Source organism: Chaetodon trifascialis, chromosome 5 (genome assembly GCF_039877785.1).
Source record: "Chaetodon trifascialis isolate fChaTrf1 chromosome 5, fChaTrf1.hap1, whole genome shotgun sequence".
Lineage (NCBI taxonomy): Eukaryota > Metazoa > Chordata > Actinopteri > Chaetodontiformes > Chaetodontidae > Chaetodon > Chaetodon trifascialis.
The window spans coordinates 26572280-26596267 of NC_092060.1; the positions used below are offsets into that span (position 1 = coordinate 26572280).

General features: G+C 41.6%; 1 protein-coding gene across 10 annotated transcripts in view; it reads right to left on the reverse strand.

Annotated features, from left to right (window-relative positions):
* The window catches only part of limch1b (LIM and calponin homology domains 1b), an 87536-nt gene extending 66491 nt beyond the window's left edge, over positions 1-21045 (reverse strand). For 9 of the 10 annotated variants that reach the window (XM_070962022.1, XM_070962021.1, XM_070962019.1 and 6 more), the window contains exon 1: positions 20717-21042. In XM_070962022.1, coding sequence (XP_070818123.1) covers positions 20717-20818 — 102 coding nt within the window. In that variant the 5' untranslated portion in view covers positions 20819-21042. Of the gene's footprint in view, positions 1-20716 lie in introns of all 10 variants that reach the window. The other variant, XM_070962018.1, reaches the window with a different exon arrangement.
* Between the last annotated feature and the right edge of the window lie 2943 nt (positions 21046-23988).

The following is a 23988-nucleotide window of genomic DNA, read 5'->3' on the forward strand; positions in this document are numbered from 1 at the left end:
AATGAACCTTCAAACCCCTCTCCTCGATACACACTCCAGGGTCCTCTCCTGAACTCCCCTCGGTGGCACAAATGCCGCCTCTTCAATTTAGCTCTTACCCTGGGTGTGCAGTTACAAATCCCCATTCTACTAACCCAGCTCACTTCACACGCATTTTCATTTTAATGAAACCAGACACAGGAAGTGAAAGTGTGAATGAATACATGAAAGTGCACTGCAGTAAGAATACAAAGACATGGAAGAAACTTATTTTTCTCTTCCATGAATTATGAAATGTGATGGGCACATGGAAAATTCACAAAGTGAGTGCTTCGCTGGGTGAACAGGGAGGGTTCAGCTGACCAAACACACAAGGACAAGTGGATCACTAATGGCATTTGCATGGATCAAAGACGTGGCCTTGCAGTTACAAGATAGCCCTTCTAACGGCTAAAGAACCTACGTATGTCTACATAGATTAAAAACACAGCAGTGTCTTACCTCGCCATACATCCCATACCTACCAGGATTTTAGTGACAACCCCCCACAGCTCTGCAAGATCAGAAGCAAAGGGTCTCCGTGTTGACACCAGTTCCCTGAGCTAAGCTTCCTAAGCAGCAGGGTTTTTCCAGGGGCCTCCACTAGTCTCCAATATCCTGCTCGCTACAGTCTCCATGAGGCTGAGGGCAACATCCAGCCAGCGGCCACACTGGAAGCCACAGTCAGAGAGGCAGACGGACGCCCCAGCCGTGACCTGCTGGGGCGGACATCTTGACGCCAGCATAAGATCAGCCAGGCTTTCAAAGGTGCTTTAATTGAGGACAGGGGGCCAATTTAAACTTCGCCCACAACATCAACAGAAAACAACTGAGCATTCTTTTTCCTCTTGTATTACTAAACAAAATATGAAATTAAATGAAAATTAAAATGGAAATGGGTTGAAAAGTGTTCACAGTAGCTAATAGCATGAGATTGATATTAGTGAATTACCACAACAGGGTTTTCTGCTACAGCCTGTCTGTTTTTTATAAATACTGTAATAATCATCAAAGGTCATATGAAAACGCACAGTTTTTATTTTTTAAAACAACTTATTTTGGGAGAGGAACCCCAAACCCAACAATCACACAACTTCCCAACCATAACACCAAAACCCTCCAGAAACTGGGGACAACCCAGCGCATGTCATGAATTATGAAAGCAACTGTCCGGCACATTGTTAGATTGATATCCCTTCGCCTTCCTGCTTTATTACGGAGTACAGAAATGACACCAAGGTCAAACTACAACTTTTGCTACTGGGAGTTTGATTTGGGATTAATATCATCATGAGTTTTATCATGAGACCACCGCCTTCACCCAATTATGGCAGGTACCAGATTAGCATCACTGACAACTGCTGCCAAGTACTCGCTATCACTGGATGCCCCCAGCTAATACTAATCCCATGGAAACACGTCTAATGATTCATGTTGAGAGTTCTCACTGATTGATTTTATCACTAAAATTAGTGAAGTGTAAACAAAGTGCTAATTTCTTGAGGACTGAGCAATTTAAAATTTGGCACAGTGTGCCTGTGAAGAGCAACATGCTCAGCACAGTATCCAGGCAACAAACCTTGGATCTTAGTAAATACAAGAAGGATAATAACAACTACATTCATCTTCATGCTGTCATTTTAAGAGAGGGAGGCTTGTATTCTAGCCAAGGAGAACAACAACCCTTCTAAACTTCCAATGTGATAAGATTCTTTGTTGTGTACACGTTCAGACATGCTCTCCCTTCTTCTCATTACAAAGCTCTGTCCTCAGCAAGGCTGAACTAATCAGGAGCTTCAGTGACATACCGTGTCAACACTGGAGCACAATGGGGGTTAATCAGTGTGTTTACAATGGCTTCTGCTCTCACAAGTGTTGGATGTTGAGACAGTCTTTGGCCAGCGGGGGAATCATGTTGAAACATCCACTTGAAAAGCAACTCAACACTGATTCCATTACAATTTGGTTTCCATTACAATGCAACATAACAGCCTACTGGCATTCCCAAAATACAAATGAACTGCAAGGTTAATTATAGTTCAATCTTCAGAAATATCTAAGATGAATACAAATTTAAACAAGAAATATTCTTGATCATCCAAAGACAAATTGGCTACGTCTGCTTAATATTCATTTCATTTCAAGTTCCAAAGACATTTCCAAAAATTAAACAACATATTCAAAAAGCCAAAATGTATTATAAATTGTTGACTCGCACTTTACTTCAGACATGATTGGCATTAATCAGTGGATTTAAGGCACTTTAATTTTAATTGCGCAATATCCTTAAATGCATGCTCTGTGCTGGGAATAGTGAGCTAATGCCACCCAACGAAACACAAAGATGCCACCTTAAGGTTTGTAACTGCAAGTGGATTCTCTTGGATTGATGCTGTCACTGGGGGACACAACAGGATAAGTGCCCATTTAAGACAAATCTTCAATGGCCTTGAAATAGCCCCTTATATCCCATATTATCAACTCAAATTCTTTAACGTGGAAGAGCAATGTAATGGAATCCCTGTTCCCCGACTGTTTCCCAAGGCTCAGCCCCTCTGTCACCCCAAGGAACACAGGCGTCTTGTCAGCCCAAGTTAGCAGTGAGCTGTCATTAGGAAAAGGAAGTCTGTGGCCAGGCTTTCCTTACCCAAATACACAGAAATCCTGCCATTGTGCCTCTCCCCAGGGGTTAAGGGATTTTAAGAAAGAATCCCAGGACTGATACAGTATCTCACAAAGGCAACACAGTACCAGACTTCACTCTCCAAACTCTTTGGAAGTTGCAGCAGGGGGAGTGCAGGTCACAATATCACAAACACTCTTTCAACGCCCCATAAAAGACACACAAAAGGTATGGACAATCTGGTAATAATTTCCTCCATATTGGCAAACTCCGTTGTTGATTTAATATTAGTAATCAACATCTAATGTACACGGGGAGATAATTCAACTTTTAAAAACGCTTATTCCTACGCAAGTATTTCTGGATGGCAACACATCCTGAATCTCTCCTCAGGGCATCACAGACACTCCATGCATTTGCTGACCAACTGCACCACACATGATTCAATTACCAAGGTATTGATTAGGTACTGACTGAGCGTACCATGCTGAGATACACTGTCAGGCTACCCCATCATATTTCGAATACTTGGCGTTTCCAAACTGAAGATTTTACTTGTTGTATTTATTTCAGGGGAAAACATGTATGTCAACATTATGGTCATCCTTAACTGAGCAAAACTGAGCTTAAATTAGTAATTGATATATCATTTTTGATTTACAGGTATCAGGTTTTTTTTTTTCAAACTGTTAGATATACTTTGTGCAGTGATTAATAAAGTATATCTAACAGTTTGAAAAAACTGATACCTGTAAATCAAAAATGATAAATCAAATATTAATATAAGCTCAGTTTTGACATACAGGCATGAGTATTTAAATACTATTTATACCTGTGTGCCAATACTGTACAATTAACAGTTCTGAAAAATAACAGTGCAGTTTAGATTTAGATCAAATTAAATGTGCAACCTTACTCCAAGATATTTGAGTCATCTATTTGACAAAGATGTACGTATGTTGTTTGTTTGTGTAGGCGCGTGTACCAGATCCTCCGGTAATTTATCAAGAATCACACATTTTGGAGAGACAAATATTTTCACTGAGAAAAAGAGGTGAGCTGCATCAAGACACACTCAAGTGACTAATGGGTTGTTAATTGGTTGAATTAATCCCCAGACCAGATGGAAAAAATGAATAAAGTGTAAAATCACTACTCTCTCCAGGTTACTCTTGAGTTGCAGTGAGCAACGCAAGCTCAAAACCACTGCACAGGGGAGTCAACAACACTGTACAGAGACTCAGGGCTATGTCCTGGAATAATCCATGTGGCAAAAGCAGGACCAAAGACCTAAGAACACAGCACTGCGTGATTGTGAGCTAAACCCTAAAAATGTTCCAATGCGATAAATGTAAATACTTCTTTAAGCAGATTTTAAGAGGAATTTAGTCATTAGATCAAGCTCAGATGTCCACTGTAGGGTCATGTAAATCAACAGCCTACAGTCTTTTACATAGAAGCACTTACTCATATTGCTCATAATGCCTACACACACACAAACACACATGTCTGCACACACTGCATAGCAACCTGAGATGGACTGATGACCGATCAGGTTGGGCAGTGGAATTAACATAAGTGCTGGAAATAAGCTTTGAAAAGAGAACTTCTTTGAGTTAGTTTGCAAAATCTGAACAGTTTCACAACAGTTATTAGACCTACAATCTGGGAAGGTCCACTGATTGAAGCTTAGGCTTTGCTCAGATTACATAAGTCGCTTAGAAGCTATTTGAATCTCTGATTAATTTACTGAGAACATTAACAGTATTGCTGAGTGAGCGCACAATATGAAAATCAATATTAAGTTGCGAGTTTTTCATGTCAATTGGAGTATTATGTTTGAGCCACCTGCACACACACACAAAAAAACTTCTGATCATTCATTCTGTTCACCACTTTGATTCAGCTGGTAATCTTCATCAACATACACCTTCAACAAGAGCGATAAAATTTAAAGGAAAATCCTCAAAGGATACTCTTCAGTTATAAATATGCAATATTTGGGCATTCTTGATGTTGTTTTTCTCATCCCTCGACTTGTCTTCAAGTCAACACTTCAACTCAACAGATTAGTGAATTCCTAGAAAGCCTTTCAACAACCTCCTCTTGGGGCAAGCATTTACTCATCAGTAATATCACCTACTGTAGTCTCAAACAGATCGGTTAAGGATCAAACCTTATAATTTACCCTGACAGATGATATAGAGTACACAGCCAATAGCTGATTTTTTAAAAGTGATAAAAATGTGTGATGAGTAGTGTAGCGGTGATTTTTCCGTTACATTCCACTGACGAACATTAGAGGTAACCAGCAACAAAAATTTCAAAGGTAAAGGCCACAGTGCCAAGGGAATACATGCAGATAAGCTTCCTGTATCTTTTTACTGATTGTGTCAAAGTAGGACTCGGGCCACCCAGGGGAGCTGTCATGCTCGCCCCAAAAGAGGGAGGTGCAACTGGCTAGATTTGTCAGGATTAGAGTTTATCCCCTGCTACCAGCAAGCTGATGGAAATAACAGCACTCAAGTAGCTAAGCCATTCCATTGTAGGTATTTAGTTGACACGCTTAATAGGCAGACTTGCAGTGAGTGAACTGCTCGTGTTTGATAAAGGACACTGGCCAGGCATGCTGCATAATGGACACTGCATTGGGCCAAACAAAGCATGGTCTGTTGTGGGCTATGATGCATTCCATATAGCAACGTGATTAGGAAAGACTACCAACATATATGACGCAACTATACTGTACGGACTGTATCTGAACCAATGTCATTCATGAAACTCAAAGATTTCAGGAATGAACAGTATAAATATGTAGCCTTTTCTATACATATTAAAAACTTGTCTTGAATGTTCAGTGCAAGCGTACAAGCGTACTTACTTGAATCAATATATCGGTGCCTTGCTAGAAGCCATAAAACTTATCAGGGTCCCATAGTTTTCTTTTACAACAGCTACCATCTTCCACATGGAGACATTTCATACCTGTTGCTATTAAAGATGCTTACTAAAAAAAAAGGAAACATGCCACCTCATGTTGGGTTGCTGTTCTGTTTGTTCATGAAATCTCCTGAGCTAATAGTAAATGCAGAATAACGTCAAGAATCAAAGGGATCATTGGCTTCAGTGTACCCAACAAAGCCACAAAAGAAGTCCACACTGTCTAGTAGCACACATATTAAGAGATCTTTGATCCTGGCTAGCGGTGGCTGCTGGTATAGCAGTACCAATACCTTAATTTCAATACTGATTCCAGAATGATACTTTGCAATACCTAGGAATAGACGTCGGAGTGGGTGGAGAAACTTTTTTACTCTGCAGACTTTACTCAACCTGGCAGACTGGCATAAAATGAAGAAACTGATGGAATATCTGGACAGTTTTGGACTATATAAAAATATAAGCAAATGCCAAAAAGAACATTATTAGTCTGCCTAATCCAAAACCAGTTTGTGGGAAATAGTGGCACAGTGAGATGTCTTAACTTTCTCTCTGCTTAAGAGCAGCTAGCTTGGGCCTGACAATTGTCCAGTGTCTGAACTTCAGGTGTACTTCTTTCCTTTTACCTGTCAGTCTGTAAGCAACACATATGCCAGCAGAAACACTCTGTCTCAGCTCGGTGTATTCCATCCCAATGGTGGCGAGGAGAAGACACACCAGTGGACGATGGTCCGAAATGACACACTGACTAGCAGATACAGGTTAGCTTCACCAGCTAGCTAAAAAGCAAAGTTTACTTAGTATTCTGATCATATAAGCAATTGGCAATCAAAAAAAGTCTCTATGACATGTAACGTTAAGACAGCCAATCACCAGCACTACAAGATCTCAGTACAAGCATGCTGCATGCTTTAGGCTCACTTATGCTGATGAGATTTAGTCATTAGGTCTGGAAATTTGGTGACAAGGCATTTTTTGATACTTGATAGTATTGAAGCTGTGCTGTGAAAGCATTGAAATTGGGTACCCAGCCCTAATCCTGGTACTTAGTCTGTGTAATTCAAATCAGTAAAGGGAATTCATAGAGCAACAACAAGAACAAAAAGGGCCCTTTCAGATGTCATATCAGGGCTGAATTTGGTCAGCCGGCCTCTTATCACTGATCTAAAATACGTGCTTGCAGAGTGTGTGTATATTGGGTTTGCACTTCAATGACAAATGCTAAATGTCCTGTCACAATTAAATTGTTGCCAACATTTAACAAATAGCCTCCCTGAATTACAGGGCTGGAAGTGGTCCAGGCCTGAAGGAGCCTGAGGAGACCTCTGCCTGCTGCTGTCGATACACCGGGGCTGGCCTGCAGCAGTCAGAGAGAACAGGACTCCTACTGTACGAAGTCAAACATACGCCATTTAGCGGGTGCTTTTATCCCCTTCCTACAGTGAGTGGTTGTATTTTCAGCATGGTTGGGCCCAGTGGAAATCTGAGCCTTTCACCTGGCAGTGCCAGGCTGTCACCACTAAGCAAGAAACAGTTGACAACTGAAAGTTACTTAAAAACCGGTTGCCAGATTTGTAATGAACAATCAGCATTTGGTTGCCAAAATTGACAGAATGGTTGCTGTATAATCATTTCTAACTGGGGTGATGATGGTAGTGTGTAATCATACTGCTATTTTTGAGGAAAACAGTGATATCAAGAAGAAATGTCATATATTTCTTATTTGGTGTTTCTCTTTCTCTCTCTCTCTCCTCCCCCTCTCTCTCTGTAAGAGACACATGGAAAGCTTCACATAACTCAGAGGCTTAGTGTCACTAATGGCTCAAAAAGCACATTTAGATTACAAATGGGGAAGACAATGCATTAGTGAGTAAAATTAAACAGTGCTGTTAAGCATCACCCAGTGACTGTTTCAACTATGGGCCATGCAGAGCAAAACAAACAGCTGTTTCACCATCACTACATGATGTGACTATTTCATTTCTTGAAATGGACATTTGTAAGATCCTCTTTTGTTATGACATCTTGAGATGATCTTATCGTATTTTCTCGTTATCTAGTGCAAAGCGCCCTGTTTCAGCACTAAACTACCCAGAGAAAACATTACAGCAAATATGACGGTATCTATTTCCTCTGACTCTGAAGTCAATGATTTGAGTTTCTGGACAGCAGGTGGAGCTATTTATGGATTCAGTCATGGCAGTTTTATTACTCTTAAGATTTATCTGGGTTTGAGCTGGATTATTGCTGTGCTGCATCAGTCAATATTAAAGTAAAACATTATTTTATAGAAAATATATTTCAGATAATTATCTTCAACATTTTCTTATGGTGAAGCAAATCAGATTCCAATTCCATGGTACTTAAAGCTGGTACAGTAGTTAAAATAAAGTTAACAAGATATTTCATCTTTCCTTGCTCCGGAAAAGAAAATGTAATATAAGGCAGAAAAGGAGGGACAGTCAATTTCTGTCTCAACTGCTCTCCATTTTGCACATGTTCATGCAGTGAGTGTAAGTGCAAAAGACACTCTCAGAGTAATTCAACAGACAGGTTTACTACTTAACATCTCCTGAAACTAGATTTATGGGGACATGGTTCAAACCAGTCACTAACACTTCATGCTCAGTACTGACAAACTTGCTGAGTGTAGACAGGAAATCATCAAAACATGCAGTAGGTAGCTCAAGCACCTCAAGTTTTACTCTGAAGAATTATGCTTGTAAAAAAACCCAATAAAAAAACAATAAACGACAGTCTTTTTATACATAATATGACAAAAGCTAAACATGCTCGACATGATTCAACAGAGGTTTGTAGTTCACCGGTAGCACTCTGTCTCAGAAGCTAACTAATATATTTATAGTGTAATGCACTTTTCATTTTAAAGTTTAGCAAAAGGTGCAGAACTGTGGCACTGTGACTGTCAAATCTAACACAGCGACAATCATGAGAAAATGTGAGAAAAAGAAAGAAGACCAAAGCTTATTCTCATGCAAATAACAGCTAATGGTTTTAACTGAATACTATTACTGAAGAGTCCGCAATGGCAGAGCAGGGGGAAGGAACATGCATGTTATCAATCCTCATTTAGATTCATCCATCCTAAACCAACAGTCATTTTATTTCTTCTCCCATAGACTTCTTGAATGACCACATTTAAAACTTAACTCAAAAGAAAGAAAAATAGAAAATAAATGTCAGTAGCTAGCACTACAGGGACACAAAGATGTTGATGTCTATGTTCTTTTGTCATAACTGGCTGACAAAAGAGCAAACACAGTGAAACTGTATGCTCCTAATGAGAGCCCTTCAATAGAAAAGTAGTAAAATTTGAAGGTGGGTTTATGTCCATGAATTTAGACAGGTGTACATTCTTTTCAAAAACAAATCTATGGCATTATGGAATGAAATACTTCATACTGTAGCTACACAGCAAAGATGTCATACTGACTGTGCAGAAATTAATCTCTGATATGAGAGCAATACACGAGTGGCAGCAGTGCTGCATCATGCAGCCACAGCCAGACAAATACCAGTCAGCTGAGTGACGATCGTGTCACTTTCCAGAGTGTAGTGACAGCACGCATTGTTGTTGGGGGGCGACCAGCTGGGGAGCTCTGTGAGTGTGTCTGTGTGGGTCTGTATGCATGCATTTGAATGGGATGGGGACTGAGGGGCTCAGGAATGTCGGGGTGAGTGGGCATACAATCATGTGTATGAGACTGTGTGTGAGACAATGGAAGCCATGCCACTAAGTTCTAAAAGCCTTCATTCATGGTTGAACTCGATCTGGTTCTCTGCAGTGCAAAAAATAAATATATATATTAAAAAAAACAAAACAAAACAAAACATTTTGCTTGAAACAACAGAAGATATCTTTTTATCTGAGGCAGGTTCACCATCTGACACATGATACTCCTAATGTCACGTCACTTGATCCTCTAAATCATGCTGAAACAAGCTAAATGGAAGATGAAGCATCTCTAGTACTTTGGGAGTGCATCCAAAGAAAACATGAAGGCATGTAAGCCCCAAATGAACATGGATCAATCATTAAATGTGCACTTTACGCAAAGAATACTTGTAACTTGGGAAGAGTCAGATCCTTGTACCACTTCAAGGGCACAATGTTATAAAAAGTGTTTCATAGCATGGTGTTACACTGCTGCTGTAAGACTGTCAGTCAAGTGCCATCCGGCGCAGGCTGCGCTCACTCCCTCGATAGTCAGAAAGAGTCCAGCTCCCCAGTGCCCCAACTCAGAAAACTAGGAAACCAGCTCAGCCTGCATGACCCAATTAGAAACATCCCCTGGACGGTGGAGAAACATCAGTCTCTGTCCCATCCATCAAACAGTCCCATATGCCTGCTAAGAACCGCTCCAAATAGTGTGAGTGTGAGTAACACCTCATATAATATGCTTTTTAAGACTGCTCATGCTCCTTTTCAAAATAATTTAGTTTCACACCTACACTAAATTACTACACCGACAGCTGCCCATTACAAACTATCGAACTACTAAAGCTACTGCTGCTCCAGTAGATGTGGGATAAGGACAGCACACTATTTATTGAAAGATATTTGCTGGGCTGACTGGACAAGGGTGATAGACATTTGCAAAGCTTTTCCCGACTGGTCTAAGAACTTGACCAGTGACCTTTCATTCAAAAGCCCACAAAACAATCAATAAATTTGAGTTTAATGGGAGGCATGCAAAGTGACCCACATTGCTTGTGAATAAGGGCAATCAATACAGCGATGGCAGATAACATGACACAGGAGATACCGCCTGTAATTGTGGGCAAAGATTAGAGAACAGGCTTGTGACTGAGTCCCTCGATGGGCAGAGAAAATCTGTTTGGAAGAAGTATTTTGCAGACTCTGAACAATTCCAGAGGGCTGGTGGTGGTGACAGAAGAGGAGAGATCTCAGGTATGGTTGCTTTCTCCTTGTATCTCTTCCACAAAGCTAGTGCTGAATTTAGATTAACTTGATTAAAGAAGCCAGATCAGAGAACACTTCTACAGAGTTTTATGTGTCTGTTTCGATGTAATGGTTGGTTTGTGGCTGCTGTTCAATGAAAAGGAAAGCAGGTCCTTCAAATACGACGTAAAGAGCATTCATTCTGTGGTTAGTTCAAAGCAGCACCATTAACTGAAAACAACTCAAGGGCTTTTCGGACATGCTGCGGGTTTCATGAGGAAGTTGCAAGAAGACTTTATAATAAATTCTACTTCAAGAGTGTCTAGGAGTGGTTTTTGTATTTTTAAAAAATAAACATATTACTGGCAATGCCTTAATTGAGGCAGCTGTGGTTAGTGCAGAGACCAAGAAAGGAACATTTCTCCGGCTCATCAGATTTTATTTTCCCCTTGAACATCTCATCGTTATATCAGGACAAGATTTAAGCTTCTTCAGTTCTTTATCAGGATGCAGAGTGTCTGACCTAAAGCTTGCTAATACCCAATCCACTGTTGGACACACCCACAGTAAAGTGTGTACTACCAAAAAAAAAAAATAAAGCCAGAATCAAGCAAGAAGGCAGCTCCATGTATGCACGGTCATACATATTTACATGAAAAACATTGCAAACAAAGCAATTTTAATCCTATTCCACGGTTATAATATACTGCAAGTCGTTTTCACTGAGGACATTCTCTGCATGCTAAATGTCTCACCTCCCACTCCTCACAGCCACATGCTGTCAACATCTGTCAGTCATGCTTCTTTTCAGAGTGAGCATTAGGTGCTCTGGCTAGTTTGGCAAGTAACAACAACCGTTAACAGCTTCCCTGCAGAGAGTGGCTGTGCTGTCCTGGCACACAGCCGGCTGTACCGCCTTCACTCTGGTGCTTACTGTGTGTGTGTGTGTGTCACAGTGCAATTTGAGTGCCAGTCTGCCTTGCTCTCTCCTCCTTGAAAGCTCCTTTTCTCTTTCATTGCATGAACACACAGACCTGACAGCTGAACAAGATGAATATGTTCACCTTGTCACAGACAGACTCGCAACATCAAGCGCTACCAGACACGCACGCACGCACGCACGCACGCACGCACGCACGCACGCACGCACGCACGCACGCAAAGCCAGAAAGTCAAAGGGACATCCAGACTCAGCAGCTGATATTGTTGGTATGGTACTCTTGATGGCTGCTTAGAAATCTCATCCATCTATCAATCAAGTAATCTGCTACACTGCATTGTTAATTCAGGGTTGCAGTGGATTAAGGTCTCTCCTCGCATACATCTGAAGAGAGGCAGAGTACACCCTGGACAGGTCGCAAGTGTATGAAAAAAGTAAAATGCCGTTTGGGAAGGCATTCTCTGCAGCCTTTCGTAACCATAAATTTTGACATTGTGCGGCACGAGAATCAGCCTCATACTGAGTTTAAAGGGGCCAGTATTGCTTGTCAGATAGTTGAATAGCTTCAGAAACCCTGTCCCCTCACACCATGTCATCAGAAAACATGTTGTACAAACTAGTTCAGATGCAGTATACCCTGGTCTTAAACCTCCTTAAAGCTTTAACATAATAGAAGTCTGGCATTAGTAAATCTTATCACTATGAAAGTAAGAAAGACAGAAGAAGCCTTGCAAAATTTCTCTTTGAACTGCTCAATACTGCAGAAAAGACAGCATCCTCATTCTTGGTGAGCTGTTATTGATGTAACTGGTTAAGTTGCTCTCACCTTGTCCAACAGCCTACTTTATTTGAATATATTTGGTTGTGAAATGAAGTACCTGCGGATTTTACTAGATAAGTTGAGCCTTCTGACTTTTGTTTTCCTCCCTGCGTCAGAAGAGCACTTCTCTTATGTGTGTCTACTTTAGCAGGTATAGCCTTCACATATCCACTTTGCTCTTACTGGAAGTGAACGGCAGCCAAAAATCAGCTGCAGTATTTGAAGGCTCCTTGAGATGAAGGGCATTATAAGCAGGACACACATGAACATCGAAATGGCTCATGATCAGTGATGCAGCATTCAGTATCAGCTAGAAAATGTGAAAACAAGGCAACTGATGATTTACCAAAGTGTCACTGCAAGTATGAATTGAAATCTGGTTTTCCAGACACCACAGAACGTGCAATAACCTTGAGTGGATTCATGTTGCCTCCGTGACTGCACGAACACAAATGTACAAGCATGCACACATAGTGGAGAAGGAGGGGGCTAATCTCCCATCTACTCTGGTAATCCACCACATGATCACCTCTCACCCCAAACATGCGAGTGTTCGTAAAGACCCATCTGGACCCAGAATGGGAGGCTTTTGCTGAGTGTGCATCGTCTTACTGCCTGGGCTTGTGTTTGTTTGCAATGGGGTCCTCTTAACAAACTGTCCAAATCTGCTGAATTACAGCAACATTCATGAAAGCATTTATGAAAACACACAGCGGCCAAAAGATGCCTCCCATAGCAGTCATTTAAAAAGTATAGCTAACTTAAAAAAGCTAATGGTGTTTGGTGGCTGAAATAATAGAAGACGCAGGTTTAATGACAGGGCCATAACACAGCTTCTCTCTTGCTGTTTCTCTAATGCTACTGTGTCAACACGGCAGCTCTTTTCCCTGCTTCACTGGCAGAGGACAGAAGGCTTCTGCTGGGATTAAGAAGATCATAACCACAGGATTAGTGATTAGCATCTTACTTTCAGGGATTTCTCATTTGTGTGACTGACGCTGTGTGCCGCTGATTGATGTACTGGTGAAGAAGGAGCCTCAATCAAATTATAAAAACTCCAGCTATAGCTCAAACGAGCAGTGCATTGATGGTTATGTCGTGACTGTTCAATCAATAACGCTTTGCATGCTTTACTTCAGGCAACTAAAAGAAATGCTAACTACTATAATTGTAGCTAATAAAGTTCATCTAATGAGGATAAACATTGTGTTTGAGTCTATTCAAAATCATGATTTGCAGCATCTTGTGCATTTGAAAATGACTTTGTAACTACACACACTCATGTCAGCTGAATAAATGGTCAGACTACAGCTTTACATTGCAACCCATATCTAAAAATTTGTATTTACGCTACTCTCTATGAAATTAGCACGAATCAGAATCATGACCTTTGTGTCCAACATCCTTAAATACTTAAATGTGCCTTTACTTCAGCCATAAACAGACTGACAGCAGACATATTGCATATTTAGCTGTGAAGATAAATAAACCACATTAAAGCCTGGCCAGCTGATATGAATCATGTCCATGTTTCATCCAGGAATAATACACTTAACTGAACACTCTAAGCTCATTGTTCAAGATGCACAGTGAGCAGGGGGGTGGGGGGTGGGGGCTTGTCATAGACCACGGATTTCCAACTCAACAGAGCATTAAAATGAGTGATGAAGGGGACATCCTCAATCTAGCCTAACCCTTCTCTGACAGACACTTCCTTCTGAAATTACATTCTTCCACGGCCTCGTCATAGCAGGGGGTCTCATGCACTTCGACACTGAGAAGAAAGCTGAGCACTTCACACATCAACCCATCCTGCAGGAAAAACTGACAATGCCCCCAAACTGGCAACATCATGGATGAATTCAAGAAGCACTACAGATCTCTCTGAGCACATGGCACGGGCTTTCTAAAACAGCCCGGGGTCAGCAAACAGAGAGGTGTGCTGCACTACATTTTCATTCTCTGTTGTTATCCTGACATCCAAGGAAGAGAGCCCTTACAAGTGCACATTCAAAACATTAAAATTTCATCGTCCAGGTATGAAGCTAATCCCCAAACTCCAACACATGTTGGTGTGGACTGCAGCACTGGTACACATCCACATATCTCTCCACATGAAGTCGCTTTCTGTTCATTTTAATGGAGACAAAAAACATCAGTGATTTCTTTCACTCTGAAAACAAACTCTGCTTAGCAATGACAACACCCTGCAATAACAACAACAGTTTTGTCCCACAAAGCAATAAAACAGTATTCCTATCAAATATTACCCAATCACAAAACCTTGACTTAGTCGTGTAGTGATGACATATTGCACAACCCCTGTTCAATAATCTGTTTGTGAAGAAACTTGAATGTATCCTATACCAAACTAGTCACATGGAAGGGTGGAGAGGTGACATTTGGTCTTACAGTGTGTGAGGATGATCATCAGTGTTAAAAGCTCTTTGGCAGATCTTACTCTCTACTCCCTGTTTGCTTGGCTTGGTGCATCGCTTCCAGGCTCCTCAAGTCAAAGTTTCCACAGCAAACAGCAGGAGCTGTCACCAGGTCTAGTCCCACTCGACTCTTTAACCTGACATACTGTATCTCATTCCAGCTGCCTTTGCCACCCCCCCATCAATATTTCACTTTTGTTTGCATGTTGATTGATTGAAGCGTTCATTTAGCGGTGCAGTGTTGTGTCTATTGGTTGGTTTTCAGTGGAATTTCTTTGCATTGACTTCTGCGTACACATAACACTGCACACATACTAAAAACACTCGTATCCCATGATAAAATACTTTTCGCATTTCGCAATACTGTCATTAAGAAGACCCATCAATACGCCGGCTTTGCTTTTTTTTTTTTTACACTGAACCAGACAATGCTGCCATAATGCCGCCCCAGTGTGTGCTTTTAGACAGCATGCCAGCCTTCCAGAAGCAAAGGAGGCGTGACAGGCGTGACGTGCGACACGACAGCGTTGGCATCTAGTCGCTCTGTCACTACCTCTCCACCCCCATGTAAGGGGCTCGTGATATCTCCACTGAATCTAATAACATGGATCATCTGGTGATCTGACTGTTGGATGCAATGACATCGCTGGAGTGAGTCCAGCTATTGACATGAGGATGATATCACGTTGTCTTTCAGACACGTCACAGTGGAACGTTGTATTATTCACAACCCCCTAAACATGCCATGACTTGGATAGAAGGAGGTGGGGGTTTGCGGTTGGAGAGAAAGAGAGATACTCAAACAACACAGCACTAATAGAGAAGAGACGCTGGACGCGTTTAGACAAGCTCTGGAAAAAAAAAAACACATCTTGCCATAAAAGAAATTATTTACATAGTAAATTTTTGCCACATAACGCAGCTGAGTATATCAAGCAGTAACAAGACCCTGAATGTAATTTCAAGAAAAATAAAAAGCAAAAGGAAATCACATTGATAATTCTGGAGATACTGCAAAAAGTATGCAAAGAACACTGCACACACGGATTTCTGTAGCAATTAAACCGACCAGTGAAGGATTTCCTGAGCTTCTGAACTCCCTGACTGCCGAACGTGCAACTGTTGAAGCTTAAAATGAGAAAAAGACGTGTGTATTCTATTGAATCAATAATTAATCAATCATTGGTTGTTAATGTGCCGAAATGCTGGTTAAAGAAAATGCATGTAATTTGCAGCCATATAGCAAACTGCATGTGTTTTAGATTTGGTTGGATGCAGATTTGTGAGCTGTGGGAAGTTGTTATTGGCATTTTGTAAAAACAATGAAATGATGTGTGATGCTTATGGCTGCTGACAAGATATTTGAATAAACCATTTCAAGTTCACATGCAGAGACAGAGCAAAATGACCAAACCTTCTGAGCAGACACCAGTGCAGACTCAGCTGTCACGGCAGATTCTCAGTTTAAGCAGGTTTTAAATCATGTAGTCTGTTCTAAGCTGTACAAGACAGCTCCTCTGGCAACAAGGCTTCCTGCCAGTCTACGTCAACTTAATTTGTTACTTTACACTGTCTGCTATTACTGAGTATGACTGACTTCCAAAGGGAAAACAAGCAACTGAAAATATTTGAGTGAATTCGTCTCTCAAACTTGTTTTTTTTTTTTTTTTAAACTGACGTATCTTGTTACACTCCACATGCCAAACTGGGTCTGCTTTTCTTTGAAAGTTTTTTCTTACATAATTGACCTTTTTCCACGTATTTAAAAGTATAATCTTCAAGTTCATTTCCTCCATAAATGTCTTTAATCATAACAAGGTGAGTAATGAAATTACGCAACTGTAATTGAGTTATTCGCTCACAGCTATGCTTCCAGAAGAATTTGCCAAAGCAAAATAGTCCTCAACCACCGTTCAGAAGAAAGCCAATCCTTCAAACCGCTCAGACGTGTGCTGGGGAAAGAACCAGTCAGATCATTTCACTGGTTTCCGTTCATGCAAACACCCTGTGGCTCTGTGACACAAATCAATCAACCTAACCGACTGGTTTCCACCCTCATCAAAGGGCCAGCCTGTTTCCTCTGAGGTTCAGAGGAGCCTAAACACCATCATTAGCGGCCGCGTCACTGACGAGATGGTGAGAGGAAGCGGCGGGCGAGGAAGTAATGAGTGCAGGTGTGAATGCTTCATCAAGGTGTCGGGTTAACAGACAGGGCCGCTACTTGTCATTTGTCTGAACTCAGTTGCCATGGTGACACACTAGAGAGGATTATTTTGTATTTCGACATTAACAATAAGAGTTACTCGCTGCGTAAGAACAAAATCATCGCTTCCAATCAAAGGTTCCCTTTGGTCCAAATCTTAGTGGGAAAACGTACTTTAACATTTGGCTATGACATGCACCTGTGATGTGTCGGGGTGCGGCAATACCACGTGGAAACCACGACAACTGTGACTGGTCAGTTCGGGCTGCTCGTGTGTTCTCCTACATATCTCTGATGCTGGTAGAGATTGATGACAACATGCTGAAGATTCAGTTATCTTCTGCCTTTCAGTCTCATTCATCCCTTTAAAAAATGAAAGACTCTTAACAAATCTACTTCTTTGTGATTGCACTGCAATATCTTCCTTTTCAGTTGCCAGACAAAAATTTTGTGATCTACCTACAGAAGTCATTTACAGTACAAACACTCCCATCATTGCTCTATTTCCAAACGTGCAAAGACTGTGGGTTTATGGTAAATGTATGACACAGCCTGAGGATTCAGGATATGTGCATGTACTGTTACAGCCGTGCTACTGCAATCTGCAGGGTCAAAGTCTTACAATCAGTTTCTTCTCTGGACATAACTATGGCAAAACAACCAAAACTTGTTGACAGAGAAGCATAAATCAGCAGTTTCAACATCAACATCTGCATGGTTGGCTAGTGCACTTGCCAAAACAGACCAAAAAGAGCAACTCCTCCAGTTTAATCACCCCAAACATGCATGGTGTGAACAGGCCCTAACATAGCTATGCTGTATGACCCATGACCTATCTGATTGGTCTCTTGTACATGGGCGGTCTTTACTGAAAATGGTACCTCAGTGGAACGTCAGAAGACTAACATGCATGCCTTCCCACCCAAGAATTTAATATTGCACATCAATGTATGACAGAATATAAACAGCTGCAGCGAGATGCTATCAGTAGAGCACAGATTTCCACCAGGTGTGTGTGGGGGCATGTGTGTGGGGGGCAGGAAGCGCAGGGCAGGATGTGTTCAGCATGTTTGCATGAAAGTAATGGGACAAAGGGGAGATAACAGTAAGATAATATTAGATAATATAGTTTCCAAAACACCAGCCTGTAAAATGTCAATTCCAAATTGAAAATGCCAACAAAAGAATCCGCCAACTCTAACATGACCGCCATATCTGAAGCAATCACTTGCAGCCCCTACCGGCCGGTTAAGAGAAGCGAGGAGTCGGCAGTCAATGGCGATACACAACAGAAGAGTCGATAACATAGGTTTTCCAAAAATTGTGAATCACTGCTACCACAAGAGATCCTCAAGCATACACCCAAAATTTCAGGCTAATGGGTCCAGCAGTATGCTAGATTAGCTGCCGACAGACACACACGTGGACACACACACACACGACCAAACACAATGATCACATTCAGGCTTAACCTGATGGAGATTATAATCCCAGCTGAGAGTACAAATTCAAAATAAAGCACACAAGAGGACAAAAGACAAGTGAAGCCAGTGAAAGTTTAGTTTCCAGCCAAGGATGTATGGCTGACGAGGTCAACACAAAACACATCTGTGAGGACGTGGACTGGAGTTTCTTTGCACATTCTGATCTGCCAATGACGACACACGGCAAGCAGGGAACCTGCTGTTATAACCGCAGGCTTCAAGTCCTCACATATGTGACACTGCAATTGAATATAAGCAGTCAAACATCGGCCGTTGGGATACAGACTGAGGCCTTGTCCTGTTCTATTCATTCAGGGAGCAGCGGCCTGTCTCTGGTCCCCTGAGGTGACTGAAAGACTGTCACCAGGTGTGTATGGGTAATGAAATCAGCCCCCATGGGGGAAGGCTGATAGAGGAACAACACCACAGGAGTGGTATCAACTACCGCCTTTTCATCTGTCAGCTCTGATCTGCTTCAGAGATTCTAGGTCAGTAGTGGCTTTTTAAAGATTTGATATCTGCCTCCAAGGAGTTTGGTGCAGCTAAATAGGCCTGTAATGGCGACTGACACTGTTAAAGAGGAGCTGCCATTTTCAATACTCACTGACATGTAATACACTTGGATTAGTTTACACACAGTATGGTAAGAACTCCAAATGAATATGCGTCAGGTTGTTAGGGTTAAGCTGAAACATCCAAAAACTATGAGCTATCAAGGCATAAAAACACAAGTTATGTTTTATATACTATTTGGTGTGTATAAGATAATGTTATGTTCTTCTTGGTAATACAAAGGATGTCAGTCAAGTTTCAGCAATGAGAAATCTGAGTGATTGATGCGATAATGCACCAGTGTATAAAACTATAAATAATAGGTGGATCAATCAGACCAATGCAAATGTAGTGAGGCTGCTGATGATAAAAAAGATTAAACAAAGACGCACACACAACAATATGTCTGAGTCAATTACCACTATCTAATATTTGCCCTATTCACGCTGACCAATATTGACAGTGGCAGTGTCTGAGTGTCTCAATGCCGTGCAGGACAGGCAAAACTTGTTAAACACACCTGCTTTCAAGTAATAAATTATATGTTTATTCTGCTGTTAATCTGATATTTTAATGAAGTGTTCCTCGATTATCATTTGCTCTGAAAAACATCTGAAAATATGGAAAAAAGCCCGTCACATTTCCCAGGAACTAAGAGCTCAACAGTTTAAGAACTAAATCTGAGCTCAACTGTCAACCTTAATTGTTAATTAAAAGAGAGGATGACGGATAAAATGGTGGCTTGATCAGCTAATCAAGTCTGTGTCTGTCAGTGGCACTCAGAGGCCATGCAGTCAATGTGTCGCTGGTTAGATAAATAGAAATAAGGGAAGAGTATGGGGGGCCCCAGTGCTCTCCTGTGCAGAGGCCCTACAATCCTTACCAACGCCTCTGCTACACTGAATCCCTCACTTTGTAAAACGCTTCATGCCACAGCGGGCTTCAGATCAGATTTTAAAGCCTGGCCATAAATCCTTAAAGCTAAGACTGCATTCCACCAACATGCAACAGATAATCAGCCAGTCATCGGTTTCTGAAGGCTGACACGAGGACAGCCCACTGCAGGATGACAAAGTCAAATGCAACGGGAGCAGGCAAGTGTCGTGATTGAAATTCTCCCAGAACAAAACCTCGTTTGTGTGATTATTGTTCACCGGGCGCGCAATGAGGCAAAAATCCATTCCACATGATGCATTCATTGTTTTCAGCCAAACACGCACCAGGCCCCACAGCAGCCACAGCTACTGTACAATGGCCCTGACCAACAACAGCTGAAAGCCTGCTGCAACATTTAGGAGGGTCCACTACAAAAATGTGCAGCATCCTATTCGCTATATTACAGTATTATTGTACACAGGCTTCATAATTACAGAATACATGTGTAACTTTCTATTTCAAGATTTCTAAGGTCGTTATTAACTCACTATTGAGTTTGCCAGACGCATGTCATGATGATGCACAAGATAAATAAACATGAACATATTCGCGATGAATGCATTGGTGGCAACAGGCACGCTGTGAGCCACTACATGAACTTCAAGGGAATATTATTAGGATTTTTACTCAGAATTTTAGTCAAATTACGGCAGTTCGAGTCACCTTTCAACAGGTGACGAAGCAATAAAATCAAATAGTCGTTTAAAGGAGAAGTGGCTGCAGATACAGGCTGTGAACCGGTAACTAAGGCCACACAATGACAACAAAACACCTGCATGACAGGGAAGAAAAGTGCTGAGGAGTTATTGCAGTATTAGGACTGTATGTTTGTGCTCACCTCTATCCATTTCTGCGCCTCCTGAAACGCGGAGTCTGCGGCCGACTCGGTCACAGGGTGATGCTGATGAGACGGTCCGATGTCTGCAACAGGACTTGCCATTGGCTAAGAGGCTCTGCTCTCCAACTATTAAAGCCTGCGAAAATGCGTAAAAGCAGCTCAGTGCCGCGTTATTCCACCAAAATTAGTCGTGAACAGTGTCGGTCAGCCCGTTCTCCTCCGTCGGTTGTAGGTGTTGCAGCAGCAGCAGCAGCACCGGCCAGGCGAACGAACCAATTCCTGCTCCCCGGTGTCGCTTCTGTTAGAGACAGTGGGCAGACAACCATAGTAAAGTCAGCCAGACCCACTTACACGGTTTCCGGTGTGACGGCTCAAAATAAAAGCCTTAGTTAAGAAATATAATGAAGAATGAGGCTCGTTCAATTTTAACATCCATCCATTGTCTATACCCGACTATCCCTTTCCGGGGTTGCGGAAGGGTTGGAGCCTATTTATGTTAACATTGTTCAAACAAATGCGATAATAGTCTCCCTCGCTATCACACCCTTCAACATGCCTCCGTTCACTGTTTGCTTATTATTTAGCTAGCTAACGTTACCATCCCACTATAAACTGACCGCTAATTAGCTAGTTTCCTGATTAGAAAGCTAACTGTTAACGTTTCGTTAGTTGGCAATGCTACAGCTTAATGTCACAGGAACGTTGAAAGTATGAAACTAGAATTTCGCAATTAAGTTACATCTTGAAGACTCGCATGTTGTACTCAATTTAAACCAGTGTGTGGTGGAAATTTGAAAAAGCGAGGGCAGGCAGTGAAGGTATAGCATTACCAGCAAATGTTAGCAATCCACCAGCACGCTAATACGTTAGCATGAGAGTTTTCCTATCCAACGTTCAAAGAAACTTAAACAGCCCACTTGGTTTATTTCCTATAGCTAGTCATAATTTATACATTTGAGACTTGTGCGTTACATTATCATATAACTATCGTTAACGTTACACTGGAGTCAAATAACGTTAGTAACGTTTGTTTCTCAGACACTAGCTAATTGTAGCCGAACCCCGCAGGTCGTTTGACAACGCTTTACAAACCTACCGTCGATTTAATGCTAAAGACATTTCCAGGTTGCTCCAAGACCTCTTTATCCAACTGAAATGTATAATATTCAAATGGATGCGCCACTGAAAACGTGTTTACTTTTCAAGTTGCGACTGCGTTTGTCAAACTAAACGCCAATGGCAACCGGAAGTGAAAATATTAACGACTTTATTTTGGCGGTACACAGGTGAACCGCCAGGAAAGGTGAGATTAAGCTGTATATTTATCTACTCGTTTGGTGTTTGAAGGTAAAATATAAACTTCTCGTTACTTGATAGAAATAGCACACACTAGAAAGTAAGATTGATGAAGATAAGTGAACATGATAGTAAAACTTTTAATTTGGAAGGTGCATTGTACAAGCAGGAAACACACCACTTGTGGTTCATGTCTTAAAGTTAAGTTATGTTAGTTATGTGCAGCCTAACTTTTTTTTTTTTTTTCAAGTGGAGTAATTTGTTTAATTCTAATTTGGAAATATCTTTACAAGACCAGTGCGTGTTTGGTTGTGATGACTTTTATCAACACATCAGCTAATACCCGCACATTGGCCTTCACCCTACGGCCACTTATGCAAGCTCATATTTTGGTTGCAAACCCTCTGCGCTTCCGGTCGTGATCTCGCTGTCTCTGGCTAACTTGACGAAGCTGGACTGACTGGAGTTGAACACCGCAGTATGATTCGCTCCAACGGCCAAAAATACACAGAGCAGCACCGCTCCACCACCAGCCAATGAGGGCAGCAACACACAGGGGATCCTACACCCACTTTCACTATGTGGGGCAACTGAGGGAGCAGAGAGTTCACTGATTTAGAGCAAAGGCACTCGGAATAAAGGGCCAACTCTGACCTCCAGTCATTGAGCATAAGAAGGCAATTAACACAGTTATACTATTTAGAAAATGTCTTTATCTTAGTTAATTAATGTATTCTCATATCACTTCCATTAAGTTCCAGCAGCCCTAAATATAATATTCAATCCTCTATATCTTAATGGTAAATTCAAATTGAATTTGAATTGAAAACATCAGTCAGATACATGTTAATCCTTGTTGTCAGGGTCACTGTTAAGACCTGTTGTTGTTTATCCTGGAAGTCCTCATGCTTCAACACAGACAAAGGCTCACTCTGATCCTCTATCTGGCCACAAAACATGAGCAAGCTTGTGCTTGAATTCCAGGAAACACTGCTTTGTCATCTGTAATCTACATCTTAAGTTCATTATCTCTCCACCTGTAAGCATGGTCACTTGAGTCTGCTGGGGTGTGCAGATGTAGGCTACCAATGCTGTGCATAAAAACCAAATGTTCTGCCTCCTGCGTTACCTTCAAATCCTCCTAGAGACATTTCTTACAGCATTTTAAGTGAAATTTATGCCAATTCATTGGCCAATGTAATGATAAAAAATATCCACATACAGAAGAAGTCAACACAATGGTGGAGATTTCAAAATAAAAGGCCACACACACACACACACACACACACACACACACACACACACACACACACACACACACACACACACACACACACACACACAATTTCAATATTTTATGTAAGAATATTACAAGCTACTAGTTTGTGAAAAGGTTAGATGATACCAATCAAGACTTTCCCAGGACCAGATTTCCTTGTGTCCGCAGGCTTGGTTATATTCCTACATCTTTGCTGACCTCTTGTGGAATAATGCAGCAGTGCTGAGCAGTGGAGGAGGAGCTTCCCAGGCAGGTTGACTCTCTCTCTCTCTCTCTCTCTCTCTCTCTCTCTCTCTCTCTCTCTGTGTGTGTGTGTGTGTGTGTGTGTGTGTGTGTGTGTGTGTGTGTGTGTGTGTGTGTGTAAAGAGGCTGGACTCACTCGCCACTCCTGTCCTCCATCCCTCAGGCTGCTCTTTCCTGGCTACCAACAACAGTTAAGTGTGGTTTTCTTTTTTATGATCTCTGTGTCTAAGAGAAAGTCATGGTTTGCTTCTCAGTCAGCCGGCTGTTTTCGTTAAGCTGCTCAGCTTCTGGGCTGGAGGAGTGACAGTCCCATCTGTGTTTGACAGGAGGCACTCCTAACCTGGACGGCCGACAGGACGCTTTGGCAAGCATTACACCTCCACTGCTCATATGTTCTTTACTTCTAAGCTGTTTATGACTGCTGTGTCAAGAAACTGATCCAGTGCTGTTGTTA